A 27,571-nucleotide genomic window follows, 5' to 3' on the forward strand; every position below is an offset into this window, starting at 1 on the left:
GGGGAATTACTGGAATTGTTGGATCTTTGTAAATTATAGAGTGTGGTCTAGACCTACTCTATCTGTAAAGTGTCCTGAGATAACTCTTGTTATGATTTGATACTATAAATAAAATTGAATTGAATTGAATTGTTATGTAACAGTGAAGCGAGCACAGAAGTTTAACGGGAGACACGGCAGGCAAAAATGTCATTTTTAATGCACTGGTCAATTTTGAGATTTTGGGCTATTTGTCTTCCGTAACATGTCTTCTTTTGGACATCTATGGAATGTCGTTTCATTCAATATTAAATAAATTAATTAATAAATACATATATAAATTAATAAATATATAAATACATTAATAAATAAATAAGCATGCCTTTGAAATACATCATGAAATAAATAAATGAGGCAATAAATACATAAATAATTAAATAAATGTAAATATTCATATATAAATGAATCAATTAGTTAAATAAATATATTAAAAGGTTTAACTTTTACTCATTTCATGGTACTTTTATTTCATAAGTCCACATTTATTTATTTCAAGAGACTTTTATTTCATAAATCCACATTTATTTATTTCCGTGGACTTTTATTTCCTAATGCCAAATTTATTGATTTTCCTCTCTATTTATTTCCAGTTCGTATATGCAAATCAGGGGGCGTGGCTATTGCTCACATTCAGAACAGAGCCGTGTGCAAAAAAAGGCTGGCAAAGTGAGAGTGCGGACATAATGGAAGACATCGGTGGGCTCCGAGATAGCATGCTATCATTAGCAGATCAGATTGATCGACATGGTTTATCAGCAGATACTATTTTGGCACATATTGAACAATTTTTGGAAATACTATTTCCGGATAAGTGCTCTTCAAGAAATATACATAGACAACAAAGTTTTAAATTGTTTAAGACTGATTGAGCACCGTGTTCGTGTGGAAGATGTCCAAGTCCAAGAAGTCAACATTACCGCTGGTACTAACACAGGTGCTGGACGTCCGCCTCTATTTATTCCAGGCGACATGCTGGCTAACTTTGTGTTGTCCAGTCTATCAACCCGAGAAATCGCGGCTCTGTTTGGTGCGTCATCCAGCACAATTCAGAGGAGATTGGCCGAAGAAGGCCTTAGGTGAGTTAACTTACTTATTGAGCTAAAGAGTAGGCTATGGTGGGCAAAACATTTATAATACAGGCCACATTTTACCCCCTCTTACGGGCTGTGGTAGTAGGCGTATATTTTATGAGTCGGGCTGTTGTGGGGTGCTGCCGTGCTATCGCTTATGTGGCACTGTGTGTTAATTATTTGCCCCCCCCTCTAAATTTTGAATTGAGTGAAACTAAAGTCTAAAAACACGAGGTAACTACTGTCTCTATTGTCTATAATATACCACAAGGGATTCTGAATTAATGTCTTTTGAATGGGTGATATTAGTCTGGCTTAACTCAGCTTCGCCAGCAGAGGGCGCTCTAAGCTTTACACTTGACTGGGTATCAATAGCTGACGCCAGTAGTGCCGAAGTAGAAGTCAGTACGTGATGAACGAGTTTAATGACGCTTTTCCATTACATGGTACCAGCTCGACTCGCCTCGACTCTACTCGCCTTTTTTGGTTTTCCATTACGAAAAAAAGTACCTGGTACCTGCTAACAGGTACTTTTTTTAGTACCTCCTCAGTCGAGGTTCCAAGCGAGCTGAGGCGAGCCGAAAAGGTGACGTGAAAGCGACAGACGGGGTTGTCCTGAACAAACCCGCTATTTTTAAACAGTTTAGCCAGCTGTTTTTTTTTGCTGCCTCCGGCTTAATTTGAAACAAAATGTGTCTTCTGGCAACACACACCTTCGACGTTCTGTGTGTGTGTCGCGTTAGGTCACAGTAGTTTACAGCGGCGCTGCTTGTTTACAGTTCTGCGGAGGCTCCGGCAGAGCTTTCGCCGTAGCCTAACTACACACACACATGGCCGGCTCCACGTACACACCAGCACACAAGTATAAACATCAGGCCACTTTTACATAGGCTACACAGGCTACGGCGAAAGCTCTGCGTGGAGCCTCCACAGAACTGTAAAACAAACTCAAGTGGCCTGATGTTTATACTTGTGCGCTGGTGTGTGGCGGCATAACGACCAGCCACGCTGAGGCGGTACTAAAATCTGCAATGGAAAACGGACGCACAGTGTGTCGAGGCGAGGCGAGGCGAGTAGGTACCATGTAATGGAAAAACGCCATAAGTGTACATGCTACAGATCCTGATCTGAACTGTGTTTTCATATTTCCTACAGGTAAGCTGACTGTTATCAGAACCCGGGTAATAGACATCAGTAGTTTGTTTTATTAGAGCTTTACCTAACAACTGTGACATTAAGAGACATTGAATTTGACCGTGTTATGAGTGTGTATGTTTGCCGCCTCGTGTGTCTAAGATGGCGGACGCCGATAGTAATGACTTCGGTTGCTAAATACAAACTACTACCTTTCTGTGTGAGCTGTAAGGAGTGAAACACATGTTTAGAGACATATGTGGTTAAGACAGTATTGAGGACAAACAGTGTGAAACGGGATGAACCGAGTGAATGTTGTAGGAAACTGTTTAACTGTGTGTATTGTTTAGCAGGCCAAGCTAATGCTAATCACTGGTATATGCTAACGCCACAGCCTGAGCGTCATGAAGGTTAAAGGAGCATTCCGTGATGTTTTGAAAAGTGGAGTGTGCGGTAGTCAGTGTTTAAAACGTTAATTGTGAAATTGTGAAATATTTGTGAAAATAATACAGTAACTGACTGTGGGTTAAAGATTAGTTATGTTAGATAATTCAGTTCATAAACATAATTCGTAGAGGTTTAAAAACAGTAAAAGCAGTGAGATTAACGAGACAAGTTCATAGAGTATTCAGTCTGGAGTAATGTGGTATTACTGAACTGTTATTTTCATGTTTTTATGTAATTTCAAGTTATGCATTACTTACCTGTGTGTATGTTAAAAAGAGTAATTTGACACTAAAAAGAGACATTATTTTTGTAGCTACGGTCACTTGCTAAATACTTATCTGTAGTAAGAGTAAGTAAACATGTATCTGGGTACTTAACATGGGTATTGACACAAAGTAACAGTGGAAGCAATAGTGAGTATGGTACCAAGAGTAGCATGTTTGTTTAGTGTATGAGTTGAGTTGTGTATGAGTTATGTGTATTATGAAGTGTATTGTTATTGATAGTAATTGAGTAAGAGTTATGAAAGTATACGCTATGAACCAGTAGTGCCGAAGTAGAAGTCAGTACGTGATGAACGAGTTTAAGTGTACATGCTACAGATCCTGATCTGAACTGTGTTTTCATATTTCCTACAGGAAATAAATGTGTTATTCCAAGAGTGAGCGTCGCCTCATTCTTAAAAGTGTAACACTTAGCCTGGTCCTACCAGACTCTCGTACATTTCATTTGTACAGAGAGTCTGGCCACTCTCCATTGACAAGTGTTGACTTCCTTGAAGACGGGTACTCTGTTGAAGTTTAAAACTATTGAATCTGCCCAGAGCCACTCTGGATCTGCCATAACCAATCGCTAACGTTTGGTCGTGACGTCAGCTTAGCATCGTTAGCGTTCGCCTTAGTTAACTCCTTCACCACTAACGAGCTGGAAAATCAAACTTTTCCCGAACGTGCCACGTGGGGAGGAGGGCCACAACATCATGGCCACCAACAAAACTCAGCAAAGATTGTTCTTGCTCGGGCTTTAACCTCTGGATACTCGGCAGCGTTGCCACAACGGACCGAATGGCTTCGCTAGCATTTTTCTCCGCCACCATTACGGAACTACAACTCTAGCGCACATCCTCAACATCATTGTTCTCAGCCACTCCCTCTGTTCGCTGATTGGACCGCCAAATATTTGGCCAGAGAAAACCTAAGAATATACCATAAACCCAGACGGTGTACTGAAGGAAAATGAAAATTGATCGGAAGTATGTAGGAGGGCGGAGCCAGGCTAGCTATCGCTAGCTATAGGTGGACAAATTCATTAACCTAGCTGCTGTTTTAATCACTGTGGGTTGACACAACATTAGCTGAGGCGTTGTTAAGTGAGCTAGCGGGCAACCGACTGTTCTAATTAACATTAAACTGAACATTTCCGTTGATGGTGAAGGTGACACTTCTTTGGGACTATTTATGTGGACGTTTCTGTATTTCTTTATTTTATATAACATCGTGTTTACAGGTGTGTCAACTGCAACAGCTGTGCAAGAAGGAAACGAGATGTATGAATAGTGTTGCATACATTTGGTACATACATTGGGAATTAATGAAGGGGTAAGCTATGTCAGTTCATCTGACATAGCTAGACCAAAAAGGTTGGGAACCACTGCTGTGGCCATACAATTCTGAGGTAGGCTACTTGTACTTTTGTACCATTTTATGCTACTTTAACTCTACTTGGCCTACATTTTAGATGTACATAATATAGCCTACTTTTTTACTTCAGTACATTAAGCTTCTGCATGTTCAGATTAATAACACAACATAAATGTATCATAAATTATAATGTATCACTTATAATCCAGTTATGGATCTATATTATTTAGATATATACAATGTGAAGACTTAATTTAGTACACTGCCAATAATGTAACAAAAATATCCACTCAGTGAAAAGGTTTTTAACATGCATCATGGGTTAATAATAATCCTGCATGTTGTTGTATATACATCTATACTGTACATAATCACCCAGACCATGCTATTCATTATTTATACGCACTATTTGGTGTAGCGCTTACAGAATCATTAGACTTGTACATAGACTCAGACATAGAATTATATTTGTTGTTGGTCATTGGTGCTTGTTAAGGAGGGTTCAGTTTTAGACGTTGATTGCCATCGTCATGGGGAATCGGTCAGAATGCATAGGAAAAGCCAAAGAGAAGTTCAGTCCATTCAATGAAGATTTATTCAAAAGGTGGTGAGGCAAATGATAATGGATAATATAACATAACAGGACAGAACAGACACACATGGGTTGGAGGATCTGGGAAGAAACAAATAGAAATTAGAACTTAACAAAGTCAACATTCTGACATGTTCATCATAAAGTAATTAGACAAATTAAAGCTGTCATTCAAATAGACATGTTATCAAGAAATAAGGTGCAAAGTAAAACTCATCTTACCAGCTGCTGCCCCATGTGAAGGTGTAGAAAAGACTGACTGGGAGGGAGTGCAGTCTTTAAATAAGGAGTGACCAGGTGAACTCAATCAGGTAATTAGGGTGGAAACAAAAGCCAATCAGTTGTGAAGACAGGGGAGGAAAGGAAGTGAGGTAAGTTTTAGAAAGCAAGTGTCAAAATAAGATAGAAATAGGAAACTTTAGTACAGCCGCCCCCAGATTTCTAGTAAGAAATGGGATTACAGATCAAACCAAATTAACCGTCAGGTAGGCCAGGAAGGGGGATTAGATGAACTACAGGTCTGACATAGGTCTCGTCTTTCACTGTAACTGCCCTAATGTGGCCATCTTTGCTTGGTAGGAGGCGGGTCACCTTTCCTACAGGCCAAAGAGCGCTTGGTAGCTGGGAGTCAACAATCATCACAATGGAGTTTAATTGCAGATCTGGTTTGCCCTGCTGCCATTTGTGCCATGTTTGAAGTGATGGTAGATAGGATTTGATGTAGTGTTTCCAGAAATGGTCAGACAGAAGATCTGAGTAGGACACTAGAGGGAGTGCTGCATCATGTCGTCCCATGATGAGAAGGTTGGGGGTGACTGGATCAACATCTGCGATATCTGAAGACACATAGCCGAGTGGTTTTGAATTAAGGATGCCTTCAATTTCAATTAACACTGTTCTCAGAACCTCTTCAGTGACCATTTGTGCACCAATGGTCGTCCTGAGAGCACTCTTTACCGAGCGTACTTCCTGCTCCCTGACGCCACCGAAGCGGGGTGCGTGTGGAGGATTGAAATGGAATTGGATTTCTCGTTGCCAGTACTGACTGGAGAGTGGGAGAAAGGTTATGTAAAGCATCCTGTAATTCTTGATTTCCTCCTCTGAAGTTGGTTCCTTGATCACATAGGATCTCGTTTGGTTTTACTCTCCGAGAAGTGAATCGTTGGGCCATGAGGAAGGAGTCTGTATCCATATGATGGAGGTCAAGATGGACACATTGTGTTGGGAGGCATTTGAATACACCCCATCTTTTCTCAGATCGGCGCCCGATCTTGACATTATATGGTCCAAAACAATCTGTTCCTGTTGAGTAGAAGGAAGGTTTAAATAACCTCAGACGAGCAGCAGGTAAATCAGCCATCTTTGGGAAGATTGTTTCGCTCTCTGGAAAGCTGGATACAGTCTTTGGAAAGCCGGATACGTTCTTCTGGGAAGCTGGATACGTTTAACAAGCTTCTTCTGTGCTGTGAACCTCTTCAGGGGTCAGCTTGGCCACATAACCAGCCTTCTCAAGTTTTGAAATTTTATCACAGTATGATATGGCTTTCTCTGGATCCTTGGATAATCGAGATTCAGTGTTACGAAGTCGTGACATCACTGCAGAATGAGGAATGTTCAGAAGAGGAGAATTGGCTAGCCTAAGAAGGAGAGTGGCATAGTGTTCAACTCCATTGACTTGAACCCTTTCTGTGACCTGTTCAAGATGCTTCAGGGCTTGTTGATCTTGCATTGATCTGATGACTGCTTTCTCACTGTGTACAGGTAGCGTGTCAAGTTTCCAAAGTTTTTCAACATGGTAGTGCAACTCATCTGCAGGGGAACTGAAGGATGTAAATAGACATTTGACAGGCACAGATGTATCTTGTGGTTGAAAGTCTTTGATAGGGCCTTGAAGTGTCCATCCTAGACAGGTTTTGACTGCTGCTGGTGACCCAGAAGGGCCTAGTCTGACTGGAGTAACAGGAGTGATTAAGTGGATGTGATCTGAGCCTATAAGCAGCAGTGGTGATGCTTTATTAATGGATGGTAATGGAATGCCTTGGAGATGCTTGTATTTCCTTTGAAGAGAAAGCACAGGGTAGGTGTGATCCGAGAGTGTTAACTGGCTTGCAGTAAAGGCATGATTGATGGTGAAAGTCTTCTCAGGGTATGAAACAGGAGAGCTGAAAACTTACAGATGAGCCATGAAGAGTTTCAACATCTTAGCAAACAGTTCTGAGCGATAGTTTTTCAGCTTTACCTTTCAGGCAGAGATGCTGAGCAGCTGACAGAAGAATGGTACGTTGAGAACCATCATCAAGGATAGCATAAGTTTCCAAGATTTTCTTCCCATTTTTAAGAAGCACTTTTACAACTTTCAGGAGTACACCATTGCGATCACTCGGTCGGTCCAGATATAATGTCCTCACAACAGAAGTAGAAGGATTATTGGATCTTTGATTCATCTCACACAGTATTTGTTGATGTCTTCCTTGCAGGTGGCACAGAACTTCTGCAGGTCACACTTTGCGGCTTGGTGGGTGCGAGCACAGCGCCAACAGCGTTTATTCTCCTTTATCCAGTTTACGTTTTGAGCTTTTGTCTTATCTGTGAACTCAGAACATCTACTGATATGATGTTCACATGATCGGCAGTATGCACAGGTTGCTCTCGACTTTGGAAGGATTTCTGGAGTTGGTGTGGATTCATTGGGTTTGTGTGCCCCATGTAGAATTGTGGTTGGAGCGGGTATGAACTTACAGGGATGTCTTTGCTCATTGAAGATGGAAATCTCTTTTCTGGGTTGACAGAGCTTCAGATTGCAACCAAGATGAGAATACAAGCAAGTCATACTTCACGATACCTTGGTGTCTGTAGACATGCCGTTTAAAGCGACTGGAGTGTTCTGCAGGCAACTTTTCAAGTAGACGATCCACATGAGAGCCACAGAGAAGTTCTGCATGTCCTTGATCTTCCATCGTGCTAAGTAGACCAACAAGTGCTTGTACACGAAGAGCCAAGTTATCAAGAGCATGACCATCACCTACTCTGATAGGGAGATCTATGATGTTCCTGAGCTCCTTCAGTGCTAGTTGTCTAGGTTGCCCATAACGTTCATCAAGAGCATTGATGGCTTGTGTGTATGGTCAGAAGCATAGGAAAAGGCAAGAGCTAGTCGTTTGGCTTGGTCCACTTTGAGATGATCCAGGAGAACATGATATTTGAAATGCTCTATTTCATTAGGGTCGAGTAAATTACTGAGTGCCATCCGTAACATCCTGTACTGCATTTCATCCTCTCGAGTAAGGTCTGGGAAAGAAGGACCCTCAAGCTTGTATACATGTGTTCTGCCTGTAGGGGGTGCCAAAGGTTTCCGTTTGTGGTGACTATGAGATGTAGAAGACTGATGCATTAAAGGGGAATGGTGCCTCTGCTGGGGGGAGAAGGAAACAAGAGGCTGAGCTTCATGTTGACTTTGTAGGTTAACTTCTGCTGGTGCTGCAGCAAAACTGGGAAGTGGCAGCTCTCTTAATAGGATTGGTCCAGGTGGACCAGCTGAAGGAATTTTATTATCGAGGTTTGGAAAGTCAGGTAAATAGGGCAGGCTTGAAGAAACTGCAACAGGATGATGTCTGATCACTGGTGGACAGGAGGAAGAGCCATATTGCAATTCAACACTTGGAAATCCAGCAGCTTGCTGTTGTGCTTGAGAAACTGCTGTTGGGCGATGCCCTGAGTGTCTGCTTCCTGTAGATAACTCAGGCCTGGATGAACAGGAGGAATCAGGAGTAGACGATCTTTCCATCATACGCGGAATACCCCTCATTGTCACTAAAATTTCCTTCATGATTTCAACATCAGTAGCCACAGGAGGATCATTCTTTTCATCTTGCCCTTTACCGTCATTCTGCGGCCCATGTGTATCTGTTGTATGATGTGGACATGCTGTCTGGCAAGCAGCAGCTTTCACTCCAGGATTTTGGACTTCATAATCTTCTAAATAAGCAGGAGGTTGAGGTTTCCGGTCAGTATGTTGAGGAGTCTCATCTCGTGGCTTTGCATCCATGACAATAGTCTAGTCTCCGGCTCAAAGGACAATGTTAACGAGGGTTCAGTTTTAGAGGTTGATTGCCATCGTCATGGGGCATCGGTCAGAATGCATAGGAAAAGCAAAAGAGAAGTTCAGTCCATTCAATGAAGATTTATTCAACAAAGGTGGTGAGGCAAATGATAATGGATAATATAACATAACAGGACAGAACAGACACACATGGGTTGGAGGATCTGGGAAGAAACAAATAGAAGTTAGAACTTAATAAAGTCAATATTCTGACATGTTCATCATAAAGTAATTAGATAAATTAAAGCTGTCATTCAAATAGACATGTTATCAAGAAATAAGGTGCAAAGTAAAACTCATCTTACCAGCTGCCGCCCCATGTGAAGGTGTAGAAAAGACTGACTGGGAGGGAGTGCAGTCTTTAAATAAGGAGTGACCAGGTGAACTCAATCAGGTAATTAGGGTGGAAACAAAAGCCAATCAGTTGTGAAGACATGGGAGGAAAGGAAGTGAGGTACAGGAAGTGAGGTAAGTGTCAAAATAAGATAAAAATAGGAAACTTTAGTACAGTGCTTTTTATATATCTATTTATACAACTATTTTCTTCGCATTCGCATGTACATAAAAGTCCTGTGTCTTCTTCACTTCTGTTTGTCCAGCTTTGTTGTCCTTGTTTTGAGCTGTATTTTCATTTCAAGTACATTGAGAGCAATGAAAAAAAATATTTATTGTATGTTTACACATTCTTTGCCAATAAAGCTGCTACTCTGCTGAATACTTTTAACAGCCAATGATATATGGAGTAATAACAATGTTTTAAGTTTTTAAATGTTTTACATTTTTTCATCTTTGCTCACTACCATCAAATGTGCAAGCCCAGTTTGTGTCAAAAGAAAGGATTTACACTTCAATGCTTCTACACATTTGGTTTTATTAACATCGGCTATATTTATATATATAAAAAAGTCATTATTGCTTTTACTTTTACACATACAGCATTTGGATCTGCAGGACCCCAAACAATGAGGGAGTAAAGCCAACATCAACAAAACACAATGTTTAAATTGTTATTTTTACATGACTACTCCAGAATCCACAAAGTCTAAACAGCTGGAAGCAGTTAAGATGCTAAACTTTAGTCTGCTTTGGCTGCAGATTTAAGATTTGAACCACATTCTTCTTCCACTTCCACTGCCTGGATGTAAGTTGTTTACTGACAGATGAAACCTTTGGCATACTTATTTCTCTGCTTTGTAACATAGAGAAACAGCTGCAGTGGATCCTCTCAGAACTCAACAGATTCTCACTCCCATCTCGTAAAATATAAACGCTTGGTCAGGTACCTTTGTCGTTGTTATTGACGCTAAAAGTCTCCTTTAGCGCTTTAACTAAACACGCTTGGTCGGGACTATTGGCGTCCCTTTTTGATACAGTTAAGTTAAGGAAAAGGTCTGTGACACGCGGGAATGGGACGGTTGAGTTTAGGAAAAGGTCGCGGGTGGGCTTATGCTCCCGTGACACGCAGGAATAACGGCACGGTAAAAGAAGAAAGGCGCTTCTTTAGTCGCTTCAGACGCTGACAGCCACTGTCCAAACGTTCGTATTTTATGAGTTCGGAGTGAGAACGGGTTGCAGATCTCTATAGATCTTTTGAGCTCCAAGTGAACTAAAACGTTTCTAAAAGTCCCTCTATAGCTCTTGTCAATGGTCCTTTATTTTTCTTAAAGGACCAGTCACAAAAAAATTATATTTTGTCTCTTAGCCTACATCAAGAGATAACTAGTCACATCAGTTTCATTTTCCTCTACAAAGGTTTTGAGTTTCCTGCTGCCAATGAAATACACTGGGAGGGAAGTAAAACGTTATCTGTGGTGCTCCAAGCCGGAAAGTTAGATTCAAACTGTTTCATCATTTTGAGACCAAATGTCCTGGTTACTTAGAGTAATCTACTACTTTCCACAGCAGAAGTTTCTTTGCCACTGAATCATATTTTGCCAGTTAGCACCACCTTGTGTTTGTAACTCACAGGAAGCCTGCAAAGTTTTGTCAACAGTAATTTGTGTTGTGGCTTCTGCTAAATCTGCTGTGGTATTGGGAAAAAATAACTTTTGTCATTTTCCTTTGTTTATTGTCTCTTTTGGCCACAACAAGCGTCCATTACTTGTCCTGCTAATTAATGTTTAAACAATCCAGCTAGTAGTTTTTTTTTTTTCTAATAGCATTAATAAAGATAAGAGAGATTGTGCAAGTAATGACCCTTAACAGAAATCTGTTTCTTATCTGAGAACTTTGTTTTCACTTGTGCTTGCAGTTTGGACGTTGGCATTATATTTAAAAAAAAAAATTGCATCACAAATTGGGAAACAAATGTGTAGTAGTATTAGTAGTATAGTAGTATAGTAGTAGTAGTAGTAGTAGTAGTAGTAGTGTCTTGGTCACAATACCTCAAATCTTCCGAGCATTTACAAATGTCTGGCATTTTTCAGATATTGTGGAACCAGCTATTGAGTAAATAAGAAAAACGTAACAAAAGAAAAATAATATGCAAATAACTGAATGCCTAAATGCCATCAGTATTAAGCCCCACCTGCTGACAGCAGAAAAGGGTGTGGTTTACCTTTTTACTGAATAATTTAGAAATGAATATAGGCCTTTAATTCTGGATTAATGCATGTCATAATAATCATCGGTTGCCGATGTTATTTATGTATTCTACTATTTAGGTCAGCGGCTGAAATAACCATGGATGTATTAAGAGAACATATATATATAACAGTTTAAAAATGGTGTTCATAGTTCGATAAGATCCGATGTATCATAAGAAGGGGATAGCCGCATGCTCTCAAGTAGCCAGAGTGTGGGAAAACACCAAAACACATGCCCAAAGCTTGCCCCGCTGCAACTGTATTGGCTGTTTGGTGAAGGTGATTTCATGGGCTGGTTCATGTTAAACAAAAAGGAGCCTACTCTTTAACAGAAAGGTCGGGATCCTTTCATATTGTTGTCAGACACTTATTAATATTGTAATTGTTGTCAGAATATTAATCTGAGCATGTCAGTGGCAAAAACAGCACTTTTAGTGGAGGCAAACTGACAGTGAACATTTGTCCTTTTTTGATTTTATGATATAGGTCTTAAATTTCATTCATAATGGTCTTAAAAAGGTCTTTAAAAGTCTTAAAGTTGACTTGGTGAAACCTGTAGAAACCTGTGAAGAAGTACTTTGATCTTCTTACAATTTTACCTAAGTACTAAAAGTATTAAAAGAGAAAGTACTTATTATGCAGAATGGCCCATTTCAGAATATATATATATATATATATATATTATATGAATGGGGTATAATTATGGGTATATTAATGTGTACAATGTACCACTGTGTACATCACTTTAATGTCGCAGTTGGTTAAGGTGGGGCGTATTTGAATGACTATACATACTGCTGGGTATTTTTTGAATATTCCCCTGGGGATCAATACAAAAAAAAGTTGTATCTTAACCTATAACTATACATTTTGTTGGAGCCATAACGTATCTTTGTTTGGTTGAAATAGCACGCTGGTGACATGAATGTACATGTGCAGTTTTATGTTTGGCCACTGGGTGGAGCATTGACACAGGAGAAGACTTCTTTCCACCACTCCTGATCACTCCCACACATTGGCAACTGCTACTTCATGCCACCACTGAACCATTTCATCTATAATTCAGTTATAAAGCACCGTGGTGTGCTCAGCACTCACTGTTTATTTCAGAGCTGTGGTGGACCACTTTTACACTCATGGACTCTAAGCCGTACTTCAAATGTTATGGGTGTTGTCTCTGGAAATGGATGGGAATAATTCACACTATTAGTAGGATATGAGCAATTAAGTCAGACATGATCCATCTGCTGTTCCCAGAAAGCAGATTAAATCAATCAATCATGCAAATGTAAGCAGAATTCCTTCTAAATTTGTTTAAACATCCTTCTAGCATTCTCTCAGTAGTGTGTCATATGCTTTCGCTCTCCCCATCATATGTCTCAACATCTTCAAATGATGGTTACCAGTGCAGTGTAGATGTGTCTGTAATAATGTTGTCCTTATTTAGTTCACCAGCAGGGGCATAATGACAGAATATAGACAATCCCTGAGTGAGATCCTGTGTTTCAGATCTCCACTCTCCAGCTGTCTGCAGAACATCTCTTTCCTCTTACCTGAAGTTAGCGCACAATCTCAGCTAAAAATATTGACACCGTGTACCATGCTAGGAAGTGGGTGCCATCATGAATTGGATCCTTGTTCCTTATTTATTTGTTCTCATTTATTTTTAGTAACTGAAGCTAGAAATGGATGTGTTGTTGGTTTAGGTGTGTCAACGAATGCTGGAGGCTATTTCCACGTTGTGTTGCTGCAATCATCCTTCCACAAACACCTCCTGAACCCGTGTCCGTGCCTGGGCAAGAAAAAGTTTACATAATCGAGAGGATGATGAGACAGCAACATGCAAGTCAAGCAATGTGTCAGGGGGCTTTATAGCACCGTCAATGGAGGAAAAATAAGACCAAAATGGAGGACAGACAGACCAAGAAATAATCCAAAGAGAAATCTCAGATGAGGAAAGGCCCTTAACACACCAGGGATGAAAGGAAAAAAGAAATCTAGGAGTATTTGTTGATGATTTTCCACGTTCAATCCATAGACTGTGTAAAATATGGATGTACTGTAGTCTCTGTGATGTCACCTATAGGTTTCTAAAGAGCCAAAATGAAGCACAGAGGTGGAGCATGGATAAAGCTGAGGCAGGCCTACAGTCTTGCTCGCCTCCTGTGAGGGCAGCCACCTGTCACTCAAAGTGGAACGCCCTTCATTATGCCGACATTTAAGCCTTAACCAGGTCGGAGTCGAACATGCGGCCGCTGCAACAAGGACTGAGCCTTTGTACGTGGAGCGCGCGTTCTACCAGGTGAGCTATCCAGGCACCCCTACTCTGACAATTTAACATGGGTGTGTGTGTGTGTGTGTGTGTGGGGTAAGGGGATTGACTTCCTTTTGGAGCCGGCCTCAAGTGGCAACTCAATGAACTGCAGATTTTTGGCACTTCACATTGGTTTTATTTTTCAGCACTGAAGGTTGCGCTGCGTTTCAAACCGTTCACACCACAACCGACACGAATGTGCACGTTCCATGCATTCCACCCAAATCGCTAATCTGATATGGTCAGGTTTTATAGTATACCTTTCACAATGACCACATGTCATTTCTGACACATATGTCCACAGCATTGTGTTAACGTTGGCTATTGAACTTGGAAATTAATGGTTCACTATACGTTCACTTGGCAACAACTAAAATGTTTTCCCTGTCTTTTGTAGGCTACTCACCATCACAATCGAGTTCAACAGCTATCCTTCTTCGGATGCTCACTTTATATCCGTTGTCTTTACAATCTTTACTCTGTTTTCCGAAAAGGGCAGTATATTGCGAGACCAAATGGATTGATATCACTTGTAATGCAAAAGCCATAATTTTTAATTGGTTGGCTTGTTTTTTCGCCATCCAAAATTTGCAAAAGTCAAACCAGCTGCGGAAAATGTATTCCAAAAATGTTGTATTTGGTGTGGATAGGCTCATAGAGATAGATGGGTTCTAATTTTTAACGTGCAATTTATTCGCACAAATTGTTCACGTTTGGATATTCAAAGAGATCCTTTTCTCCATTATTACACCATATTGTACCTGTCCAAACATCCTTTTTCAGCACTTTATTTTGAGCTCTGATATGTGAAGCTGCACAAGTGAAGAAGTTATTTGTCATTAGAGCAACATTCTTTGGGTTTTGATTCGACAGTCCTGTGATGTCCCACAGACAGTTGTTTCTACCTTTGCTGGCACATCTGTCTGTGCAGCTGTCATGATGAGTAGGTGTGAATGAGCGGCTTGGACGATCTGTGCTTTTCTTTTGTCACAGTAGACACGGCAGTGACCTCAACCCCGTGTACGTCAGGAGCCTGACCTTTGGTTAGGACCATGTCCTTATCGTCGGCTCTGGGTCTACCTGTGGCAACACTGTGGGATTTTCACACATCAATCTGGAATGTCTGGAATTGTAGGTGTCATTTTAGGAAAAACATTGTGCGTGTGTGTGTGTGTGTCCTACTGTAGCTGCTTACACCTAGACCACATATTCACACATTAATCTAAGTGGCTGTAATATGCACATGGCATGGACAAAAGACTTACACAATCACTTCTTGAGAAAACTCTCTTTCACTGGAGAGTTTTCATTTTGTGGTTTTCGATTCTGTTCCAGGACATTTTTAGACTTTGGTGTGTGGAATGTTGGTAATTATCGTATTTATTCTCTGGCTCAGTGGCTAGGTCCAATTAAGTCATGTCTCAGTTTGTTTTTTTGGGTATATTTCGACCACTCAGGACAATTTAAGTTGTATATTACATCATATAACAGCTGTGCACCTGTATTATTTCCTCTGCAGTTTCACAAGAGCGATTTCAAAGGGAAATGGCCATCTTAGTGGCTAAGTGCTTTTCCTTCTGTGCATTGTTCATAGTTTTCCATCTGCTTAAAAGTTCATCCCTTGTTAAAAGCTGCACTTCCTTCACTTTTCAGGCTACTGCCAAGATTCATAAAGTCCAAATATCTAGTGAATATTTAGTTAACAAATTAGAAGTAATTTACCTCTGCCATTTGATTTCAAAGCCAGTGTAAATGAAAGAAGATATATACAGTGCTGACTGAAATAAACTTGCTAATGCCCTTGTAAGAGAAAACTGTTTGAGCTGAGGCGTGTTGAAGGACAGACATAAAGGAAGATGGAAGAGAAACAGACACAGTGCAGTTTGAGTTTTTATTATGTTTTAATGGATAAGGAGAGCTCTGTCTGTGACCTCTGCAGGGTGTGGTGGTGATCCACTGATGCCGATCATCACATTCCCAAAATCCTTACTGGAACAGTGAGTCAGTATAACTCCGTACATCAACATCATAACCAGACTACAACTTATGTGTTTTCTGACTCAAGGCTGCAAAGCTGGACCACTTGCATACTTTTAGCTGTTTCTGACTGTTCCAGCAGTCACAGCTAATCCGCTCTCTTCACTGAAAGGATACCTGTAGATCTGGCACAGCCAACCTGCCAAAGACTGGAAAATTTTCAGCGCCACATGGTGCCAAAACCTCAGACACCAATTACCAAGTGCACTTGGAGCTGCTCTCCATGTAATGCATGTGTCAAATATTGTCCTGGGAAAGAATTTGAGTATTATTTGTGGCTGTTACAGTCCACACAGTCTGTTTATTCTGAGTCACACTTAAATCAGTCACAGCTAGTTGGCACCACCCAAACCAACAAACTGGCCAACTTGAATATTGTCTGGGTTTGCTAAGGTTGGCTAATGTTGGGAGTACTGTACAAAAATGTACTTTTCAGAAAAAGCATAAACCTCAAAATGTGTAGAGTAGTAGCAGTGTCTTTTGTTCAATCAAATCAGAAATGAGATCAAATAAAAAACATATGGAGTATTTAATCTGCTGTGTTTTGTAAAATAAATATTATGTTAACCAGTTCTCAAATACCAGTACTGATTTCTGTGATTTTAGTTGTTCAGCCTTTTCAACAAGTGAGAAACAAGACTAAAACTGTGTTCAGACTGAAAACAAAGCAAATTTTCCACAAATTTGACCTGGATTTTTTATATTTATTTATCCCAAATGGCAAATGGATGAACTGTATGGTAGCTGTAAGATAGCTAGCAACCAACTATGCTTGTGTGTTTGTGTTCAACTTCAGATTCACAGAAACTTTGCATTCTGTCTGAATACTTAATAAGAGCTTAAAGCCATGCTAGAAGCTCTGTGAGGCTCTACATTGAACTAAATACTAATGCCAGCATGCTAAAATGCTCACAATGAAAAGAAAAGAATGATATTTAGCAGGTATACCGTTTACCATATTAGTTTTGCCCACTAACATGTTTATTACAACTAAACATAAAGTATAGCTGAGGCTGCTGGGGATATCATTAGTTTTGCAGTTATTTTGTCACAAACCAAAGTATTGGACAAATTAACAATTTGACCTAATGGAAGGTCAGGATTACCAAACTTAAATCTTTCCTGAGGGGAACATGAATATCTGAACCAAGTATCATGGCAATCTATTCAATAGTTGTTGAGACATGTGACACAAAAACCCACAAATTCTCAACCTCATTGTGACGCTAGAGGATAAGTCAGGGTCAGTAGGAAAAATCAGAAGCATACATCCTCTGGGGACCATGAATGCAATCCATCCAATAGTTACTGAGATATTTCAGTCTGGACCAAAGTGGTGGACAGACGGACAGACGGACAGACAGACAGACAGACACACACTGGATATTCAATCAGCAGCACTACTGTCTAATTTCACAGTGAAACTAATCTTTACAATTGTACGTTTTTTTTTCTCGACAAAACAGAACAGCAAGGTTTGACATCAGTAAATGTGATTTCAGCCCTGCATACCTGTACAGTCTGAGTCTACACTGTATTTTGTTCTGCTTCCAGTCTGAGGTATTTTAGGTTGTTGGACAACTTTTCTGAACATGTGTTAGACATTTTTGTTCCGCAGTGACAGATTTGGTAGAGTGATTTTCCTTTAGATCAATGCATTCTTTTCTAACATTTACAGGACAGATAATATTTTTACTACTTTGCCCTGCAGTTTTTGCATTCACAAATCAACAAGGAATCCAATGGGCTTTTCCTACATACCATCACATACCAAAACAATATTCGCTCATACTGAAAGAGAGTCATTGTACAGGATTTTGGGGGTTTCTTCAAATGTGTCCACTGTCAGTGAGAGTGATACTTTACTGTCTGGGAGCTCTCCAACATCTGTGTGCTCTGGAAAAATGTGTTCTCTGCCACTCTTGGTTGAAATTGGCAAACACTGTATGATTTCACATTCATGTTATGACTTGGCTACATCTTTTTTAGCATGATGCATAATGCAAAATTATATTGCAAAACAGTCTATTCATAAAATGTGTCCTACCAAGTATACTTAGGATCATTCAAGCTTGCATTTAGAATGTTAAGCACGGAGAGAGGCTTTTTCATACAAAACAATAGTCTAAGTGAGCTGTATTTGTTATATACAATAGCTTGAGATCTTCTTCCTAGTGCTATGTTTTAGTGTAGCCATTACATTGCAATCCTTCCAGCCTCTGTCATTCTTGGAGAGCATGGAAAACACATGGAGCGTTGGCCAGAACATTCTAGTTTTCAGAGAAAGCTGAGGCCTTGCAGTACATCTACACTGGATGGCCACATGGAGCCCACCTGCCTGGGGCCCGGACACACATACTTTCCTCTTCTCTATCTTTCTGTCTGTCTCCTTCTATTTATAACTCATCGCTGGATGTCTTCTCTGCCCACCCAGCTCTGTGAGAAATGGCTGATGTTGATATTCAGGAATCTTGACTGAATCCCTTAACCATGAATACCTAACTTTCTGTTTCAGTGATTGCGGCCCTTTTGCTATAGTGTTTAGATTCAGGCATATTGTGGCTATGACGGCATTCTTGTAACATGTTGTATGACATGTATGTAGTTGTGCTGTATTTTTTTCCAATGTAATTTTATTTGGTTAGTTTAGTTTTTGAGCACCACAAGCTGATCTAGGGATGGCAATGTCTGTCTTTCGCTCCATCAATTTGGTTCAGACGGAAATATATTACAGTGACAATTATAGGATGGATTGCCGTGAAATTTGGTACAGACATTCATGGTACCCAGAGGATGAATCCATATGACTTTGGTGATCCTCTAACTTTTTATCTAGTGCCACCAGCAGTTTAGAAATGACACTTATCCAGTGGAACATCTCAACATTTACTTGGATGGATTAGAGCAAAAGTTGGTACAGAAATTCATGGTCCCCAGAGGATGTATCTCAGTGACTTTGGTGATCCTCTGATCTTTCCTCTAGCGCCACCATGAGGTTGATATTTGTGGTTTTGAGTGAAATGTCTCCACAACCACAGAATGGATTACCATGAAATCTGGTACATACATTCATATCCCCTCTCAGGATGAATTGTAATAACTTTGGTGATCCCCTGACTTTTCTTTTAGCACCATCATCAGGTCAAAAACAAAATACCTTCAAAACAAATGACAGTCCCATTATCCTCAGTTGTCCTTTGTGTTTAGTGCTAATTAGCAAGTGTTAGCATGCTATCACAGTAAACTAAGATGGTAAACATTACACCTGCTAAACATCAGCCTGTTAGCATTGTCATTGTGAACGTGTTAAAGCACTGCTGTGCCCAGAGGAGTTGTTAGGCCTGGGCGTCCCCGGCTACAGCCCTGAATGTTTTATGAATAGCCCCGGATCTCTCGCCCTGTCTCTTTATTTATTTATTTTTTAACAAAAATAAGTATAAAAAGCTCCAGAATGGCACATGCAAATAAAGAAAACAAGTATTTTCCAAGGCACTCACAGTTCTTCCATTTTCTTTTTTGTAGAACTCATGGTAGAACTGTAACTTTGTCCAGTATATTTTTCCGAGGTGAATAGAAGAGGCAGCTACGTGTGGGATCTGAACAACATGTTGTTTTTGTTGCTAGCAACCGTCTCTACGCGGGGAAAGCTGTGAAAGGTGTAATTTTCGTATGAAATCATAGCCAAATCAGTCTAATATATTGATGCCATTGACACAAAGTTTAAGAGTGCAATAATGATTTTGTTTGAAGTTCCTGTGACGTGATGTTTCCAGTCTATGGTTCAGACTCAAACACACAGAGCTCTGAAGCAGACCTGTGCGTCGCTTAGTGTCCACTCTCGCTGTAAAAATAGAGACGAGCAGCGCGCCTTCCGTGGTCTGTGCAGCTTCAGGTTTGTAATTGACGCGCTCTGATGTGGACATGCTGCGGCAATGTGTCGCGTTTGTGCTCCGTGTATTTCGTAGTTTCGGTTTTCCACCTCCAATGTAAAGCAGCGTACAACCACTTCCCTAAGCTTTTTCAGAGATTCAGAGACCAGAGACCCAAACGGGTCTCTGTGTCTGTTAGAAGGTCTGAGATCTACCGTATCAGCAGACCAATCACATAATGCACTGCAGACTATGGTGCAGGTGGATTATTTTCGGAAATATAGTGACTTTATTATTGTAAAAGCCTACTGGGCAGCTAAAATAAACATGCACTGGCTATGAACAAGCTGGGCAAGCCAATCCCCGTTTTGCATTGCATTCAGTTAAGTTAAATGGGTCCAGGCTAAGCCCCGAACCTCCTCGAGTCCTAGAAACACCCCTGGCTGTGCCTTAGTACAGCCTCACGGAGTTGCTAGCATGGCTGTAGAGTCTTATTCTGGGACAGTCTCAGACACAACACACATGCTAACAACTCAATCACGTTGTTAGCTCTGCTGCCTCTGCAGTAACTGTTTCGTAATGAAGCAGCTCAGCTCTGTTGTGTGTCTAATAGAGGTTAACAGGGACTGTCACCCCCGTTCAATATCTCCATTGACGTTTCATTAAATGCTTATATAAAGAGTTTTAAGCCTGGAACCAAGCCAACCAGCTACGAGATTAATCATGACCATAAAACTTTGGCGCATAAGATAATTTTGAAAACCTGCCGTTCACAGGTCAGCGGGTACGGTAAACATTTGCATGGTAACAGCGAGTTCTACAAATTAGAAATGTCGCTGTTATGCTTAGGATTGTGGGTAGTGTAGTATTTCTAAAGAAACAAAATGTGTATAAAACAGACTTCTAGCTTCTAAAGGACCAGAAACTTTCTGTTTACAACCTCGTAGCTCGTGGTCAGTCTACCTCGGAGGGTTTAGACATTTTGACTGATAATCATCTGAAATCCTTATGGAGAAAATTAATGTGATTTTTCCTTCCGGAAACACACTGTTGAGCAAGATATGTCCTGTTTAAATTCTCTTCAGAGGAAAGCTTTTCTCACAATAGAAGAGATATTGCGATAATTCAAGTTCAAGCTAACCTCAGACATGCTGCCCTTACACCATGTAAACCAGAGGGTAAGAGAAGGATTTCATCTCTTTGAAGTCTGGCTGAAGTTACACACTAGGGACTTTAGGGAGTATTTTAGGTTTGGGGATGAAAATGAAATAGTGGAAATATCTGCTCTATATCTGTCCTTTGAAAAAGTTAATCTACTATATCTGACTCACCATACAGTCTCGTCGACTTAAATCAGGAATCGTCACCACAAAAGCCCCGGAGGTTGTTTGACTTGTAGACAACTGGGCTAATGTATTTTTCTCCCCTCAGCTCGTGTGAAGCTGTGTAAACTTAGAGCGCCACAAGACTGGAAAGAGAGGGAGGAGAGGAAAACGGGGGGAAAGACTTGGGAGCGGACGTGTGTGTGTGTGTGTGTGTGTGTGTGTGTGTGTGTGTGTGTGTGTGTGGTTGTCTGGAAGTGGAAATGGGCAGTAGGGAGGAGGAATGTGAAACATTTCTGATGCCGGTCCAGCGGCTGTTTACACGGTAGTCAGACTGTGACATCAGAGTCCAGACTTTATAAATGTCAGCAGGCGCAAGAATGAGCAGTTAGCAAACAGCATCACACAGGTTAGTGAGACAGACGGAGCTCCATCAGCAACGAACACAAGCCCCCATGGACCGACTGCTGTGTGATTGTGTGATAGCTCTGGCTGGACTGCTGTGTGTGGCTACACAGGTGAGGCCTGGTCCTGCTTCCTTACAGTAGTTGGTTCTGAATAAGATTAGTGTGTGTGTGTGTGTGTGTGTGTGTGTGTGTGTGTGTGTGTGTGTGTGTGTGTGTGTGTGACCATAGGTCTGAAAGATGTGTGATTTTTCTAGGCTCACTTTATTGTTACAAGATTGATTCATATTTTCAAAGAACATTTCTGTGCAGGAAATCACAGACATAGTCTTAGTGTGATCATTTATCCATAATTTATTATAGTTATTTTATTTGTTTTATGTGTTTTTAAATGAAGAAAAGAGGGATGATAGTTATCCTGCCTGGACAGAAATAAGGTCACAGTGTAGTGGAGTAGGACCATAACAATTCTTACTTGTTAACTGTAACTTTTTAATACCTGTTAATTATTATCCTGATTATTTGATTAGTTGTTTGGCCTATCAAATGTCAGAAAATAGTGAAACATTCCCATCACAGTTTACTACACCCCAAGGTGATATCATAAAGTTGCTTGTTTAGTCAGACTAGCCATCACAAAACCAAAAAAATAGTCTAGTTTATGATCACACAACATAAATCCTCACATTTGAGAAGGGAAGTAGATAATTGTTGGCATTTGTGCTTGAAAACTGAATTAAAAGAGTGAGAAATATCAAAATTGTTGACGATTCATTTTCTGTAACTGACTAATTATTTCAGCCCTAAAGATACGCAAATTAACTTGTCGACATGACTCCATAACACCAGATTGTCTGCATATTTATTTTTCTCTTCCACATTATCATCCTGCTCTCTGGTTTAAAGCTGATTAACAGTAAAGAAATAATGTGTAATGTTCTTGCAGCGTGTGTTTGTAAAATTACAATACAGCAGCATTATCTTGTTGAGTCTGAATTCGGTCTGTATTTCTATACAGTGTCATGAAGCAACAAAACCCTGCTCTGGTTAGGTGAAACTGGGCTCATCCAGCTCTTGCCTGTGTTTTGGCTCCACCAGACATGTAATTGGAAACAGTGGTTTGGCCTGCCTGACTGTGTTGGATACCGGAGACAGTTTCTAAGAATACCAATAATATTTTCCTTACTCATGAGGATAATGATTCAGCTCATGATTATGAGAATTGGTATGATGATAATGATGTTCTCTGTTCCCATGTGTGTTGTCCCTGCAGGTGTTGTGCCAGCTGTGTGACAGGCCCTGCCTTTGCCCCACTTCTGTGCCCCAGTGTCCCTCAGGAGTCCCGCTGGTGCTGGATGGCTGCCGCTGCTGCCAGGTGTGTGCCCGGCAGCGGGCCGAGCCCTGCACCGAGATGTTTCCCTGCGACAGCCAGAGAGGACTGCAGTGCGACTACAGCGCCAGTTTCCCCGGAGACCCCGGGGAGTGTGTCAGTGAGTGCCTCTTCTAACAAGCAAACAACCCGGGGCCATGTTTGGGTGGGTAGGACAGAGTGAAGCGGATACACAGAGAGGAGGGGATAGAGCCTCAGTCAGTCTGCATGAGCGGGACAAACAGACACTTCATGTTTAGAGTGTGCTCAGCCGAGCTCAGGGACGGCTTGCCGGGCGGCGGTGCTCTGCCAGAACTCCAAAACCTTTCAACTTCTATTTCCAGGACTGCTGTTGACACATATGCTCTAATGATTGTGCTTTGAGCAGCATGATAAATTGCAGAGACAACACTTACGGATTGAAGAACAGACTCGGCAGTTACTCAGTGGAGAGGCCTGGTTTCCCATAAAACTACACAACCATTGGCAGGGACAGCAGCTGCTGTGTCCTCACCCCTCTCTCTCTCTCTCTCTCTCTCTCTCTCTCTCATTCATTTCCCTCTGCTGTGTCCCCCTGCGTCCATCCACCTCCCCCCTCTCCCTTCACCCTAATCCAATCCTTTCACTTCCTGATTAAGTTTCCCGCATCAGTCCAAGGTACAGGTGTGGTGGAGAAAGTTAAGACGGCATCTGTGCTGTGTGTGTCCTTACAGGTCAGGAGGATCTGCACTGCGAAGTCAATGGCATCACTTACCGTGAGGGCCAGTCCTTTCAACCCTCCTGTGACACCTACTGCCACTGCAGAGGCGGAGGGGTGAGCTGTGTGCCAGCCTGTCCTCTAAATGCCCGTCTTCCCACTCCAGACTGTCCCAACCCACAACATATCCGGCTACCGGGGAAATGCTGCAAGGAATGGGTGTGTGAAAACCTGGAGAACACAGTCATTCAGGACGCCATCACAGGTAAACTCTACAAGTGGAGGCAGGACTTATGAGGATTCAATCAACCCTTAAAGGAGGAACACATCAAACATCCTCCAGTGCAGGCCTATATTTATGTTATAAAGTAGATTTCATACTAGCAGCAGCAGTGGAGTACAGTAGAAGCTTCACAGTAGATAGATGTAACTCTAAAAATATGAAGCTATATCCAGCAGCAGATTAGCTTAGTTTAGCATAACTAGTCTGGACCATCAGGTAAAAAAACCAGCTCCTCTAAAGCTCACTGATTACCATCTTTTAACTTGTTTGTTTAATCCGTACAAAACCGAAAGTGAACAACAAAACAATTTGCTTCCCTCTGTTTCCAGTCTTTATGCTAAGCTAAGGTAAGCTAACTGTCTCCTGGCTGTAAGCTTCATATTTAATGAGCCGACATAAGAGTGGTAGCGATCTTCTTGCCGAAGGCTCTGCAAGAAAGCAAATAAGTGCGTTTCCCAAAATGTCAGACTATTCCTTTTCATTTCATCCTGACATCAGAGCTGGGTATTTACAAGATATTTTCCAGAGTCAGATGTATTTCCATATACAGTATCACCGGCTTCTCAGCTACAGATACATTGACGATCAGTCCGTATGGTAACATTATCATTCCATCATTTTAATGAGGTCTGTCACTGGTGGTCATGTCTGGAAGTTTTTACTGGCGCATTTTTGCATTAAACTGGGGAGTGTCCGGCCAGAGGAAAACTCCCAAAGTCCAAATATAACTCACTTTGGAAAAGTCAAAACATTTTTTTCTCCGTTTCCTAGTTTCATAACAACGACAGCAGCTGTGTAACAATTAAACATGAAGCCATAAAGAGACTATTACTCAATTAAAAGGGAATTGTGTGTGTGTGTGTGTGTGTGTGTGTGTGTGTGTACGTGAGAGGGAGTGTTAGGGAAATGAAGCCACTCTAAAAACATCTGGAATTCCAAACATTGTCGGAGTCAAACAACCTTACGAGTGCAGCAATAGAACATTTTGTTCTTGGATACAAAACCTGCGATGTCATTCCTGAAGATCAGCTGATTATTATGACTTCTACATGTTAGTCTTGGGGGGAAAAACAATTTTTGTTATATTCACAAAAATCCAAAGCATTGGATTAGTTTTGAATTGGACATTTTTGTGAGCAAAAAACAATCCGATTAGACATTAAAGTTACTGGAAGTGAGTCACTGAGGTGAATGAGTTCGATCAGCATCTAGTTCAGTTTAGTGCCAAGGTTCTCTAACTTTTAGGCTGAAGTTTTCTTCAGTTACAAAGTAATCCAGTGTCTGGACTAGAGATGGTTCTATACCTTTTTTTGCTTCCCGATACCGATTCCGATACCTGAACTTGTGTATCGGCCGATACTGAGTACCGATCCGAGACCAGTGTGTCATACATTGTATTATGTTTCAACAGCTGTGTACTACTAACCCTGTATTGATGTGATATGATTGCTATCATTGTTGTATGGCCTGGCTCATGTTAAACTTTTTGTGAAACATGAACAAACACAAACAATAAAACGCCACAGAACTTTCTTTTATTAACCACTTTGACACTCAGTCATAATGGAAAAAGAACATAAATCAACTACTTTAAAGTAGATTTTCTTCTGGGCTAAATAAGGTGCTATCTGATCGATGCATGAACTCCAGTACTTTCCGATACCAGTACCAGCATTTTAGGCAGTATCGGAGGCTTCTCCGATACTAGTATCGGTATCGGAACGTCTCTAGTCTGGACATCCATGAACACATTCCAAACACGAACTGGTAATAATGAATTCAGCATACTTTTAGTGCTGCCAATTTGTCAAAATATGAACAAATATAGGCATAAAACCTGCTATTGTACATGCTGCAACTTGAACTGTGGATGTGATCTGAATTTGCTTCTCTGTGTTTTATTTGGTTTCTTTAGCCATGAGACCTGGCAGGCTGTGGCCAGCTCTCCCGATGGATCACCCTTTAAACAAACTGGTCCCACCTGCCTCCACCTGTATAGCACAGAGCACCCAGTGGAGCGCCTGTTCCCAGAGCTGCGGGGCTGGGGTCTCCACACGGGTTTCTAACCAGAACCCAGCCTGCAAGCTGCAAATGGAAACTAGACTTTGTAAAGTGCGGCCTTGCCATACAGTTCCGCCCGTCCCAAGGAAACCAATGGTGAGCTTTTGTTTATGTCTACTGCCTGTATGTTCTGTCTCTATTTCTTCATACATCTCATTTGGTTCCATTGATGGTTTAACAGGTATTTATTTTTAACCTGGAGGTGTCCCAAGTGACTAATGAGAACAAGTATCTTTAAAATTGGTCCAGCATTGAGTGAGAATGCTGTAACCGGCACCCGCGAAGCAGACTGCAATGCAATCCTATAGGACAAATGTGCATCGTCAATATAGTCCATCCACTAAAAGTGCTGTTTTTGTCAATGACAAGTGTCTGACAACATTATGGAAAGGATTCCTACAGAGATAGACTTTTTTTGTTAAGAATAAGATCCTTTTTGTTTAACCAGAATCGCCAAACCCACCAGACTCCATTAATTCGTGATAGCGATTTCTGGGCAGTTTCATGTTAAACAAAAAGGATCTTACTCTTTAACAAAAAGGTCTATCTCTGTATGGATCCTTTCATATTGTTGTCAAACACTTAGAACAACAATCTGAGCATGTCAGTGATAAAACAAGCATTTCTGTGGACGTAAATTCAAGGTGCGCAATTGCCCAATACAGTAACTTACATTATAGCTTGTATTGCTGCTGCCGATTGTTGTTCACATCAGTCACTTATAGTAGACACAAAAACATAGGAAAATACAGTCCAGATAAAAAAAAAAAAATAAATCACAAAAAGATGATTCTGGTGTTATGTGCTGAATTTGGAGACAATTGAAGCTGGAACTATAATTTCTGGGAAACAAATAGCTCAAAATCTGAATAATTTTCTGCATGGCTAATTACAACAAAAGGTAAGTGTGAGTATATGCTTATTGTGATTAGGGTGAACTTCAAATGTTTCTCCAATGCAGAGCTACTGTGCACAAAGGTACCATTTGAAAGGTACCCTGTGATGTTTTGTTGTTAAGTTTTTGTATATGCATGCTGTTTTCCTAGTGGGGACAGCAGGGATGGTGCAGGGCTAGCTACACGTCACCAGGGCCCATTCGGCTGGTTCACCAGGGCTGCTATAGCACCCGGGCCTACCAGCTGCGGTACTGCGGACAGTGCACTGACTCCCGCTGCTGCACGCCTTATCAGAGCACCACGGCTGAGGTGACCTTCCGCTGCCCCACAGGCAGACTGCTGCAGCGAGCTGTGATGATGATCCACTCATGTGTTTGTCACAACAACTGCCCCTACTCACCTTACAGTAACCCTGCTCTGTGGGGATACAGGCCCTGATGACCCCGAACAGTAAGACTTCACTGATTCGTATCACACAGGCTTCCTCTGATCAATGTGCCTTGGAAGACAAAATGACAATTGTCGATAAAAACTGTGATTGATTTGGAATGAACGTTGATCTTCACACATGTACAATCTCAAACTGCACTTTTTCACAACTCCTTTATACTCCCACACATTGGGAAGCCATTATACTGGTGTTTTTTTTTTGTTTTGTTTTTTTTTACCTTATTCAGGAATCAAAATGATTTGGCAAATGTAGAGAAAGTAAT

General features: G+C 41.0%; 1 protein-coding gene across 1 annotated transcript; it reads left to right on the top strand.

Annotated features, from left to right (window-relative positions):
• Positions 1–21,386: 21,386 nt before the first annotated feature.
• ccn5 (cellular communication network factor 5) lies at positions 21,387–27,477 on the top strand. Its single transcript, XM_031313040.2, has 5 exons — positions 21,387–21,666; positions 22,826–23,042; positions 23,635–23,883; positions 25,817–26,058; positions 27,009–27,477. The coding sequence occupies exons 1-5, from the start codon at positions 21,604–21,606 to the stop codon at positions 27,294–27,296; spliced, it is 1,059 nt and encodes a 352-aa protein (XP_031168900.1). The 5' UTR covers positions 21,387–21,603; the 3' UTR covers positions 27,297–27,477.
• The last annotated feature ends 94 nt before the right edge of the window (positions 27,478–27,571 follow it).

The sequence above is a fragment of the Sander lucioperca genome, chromosome 12 (assembly GCF_008315115.2).
Source record: "Sander lucioperca isolate FBNREF2018 chromosome 12, SLUC_FBN_1.2, whole genome shotgun sequence".
NCBI lineage: Eukaryota > Metazoa > Chordata > Actinopteri > Perciformes > Percidae > Sander > Sander lucioperca.

Bases quoted from the DNA above. Each gene is read 5' to 3' on its own strand.
- ccn5 (XM_031313040.2), top strand. From the start codon at position 21,604: ATGGACCGACTGCTGTGTGATTGTGTGATAGCTCTGGCTGGACTGCTG. The intron at 23,043-23,634 runs GTGAGTGCCTCT...GTGTCCTTACAG, and splicing joins AGACCCCGGGGAGTGTGTCA to GTCAGGAGGATCTGCACTGC. The intron at 23,884-25,816 runs GTAAACTCTACA...TGGTTTCTTTAG, and splicing joins CATTCAGGACGCCATCACAG to CCATGAGACCTGGCAGGCTG.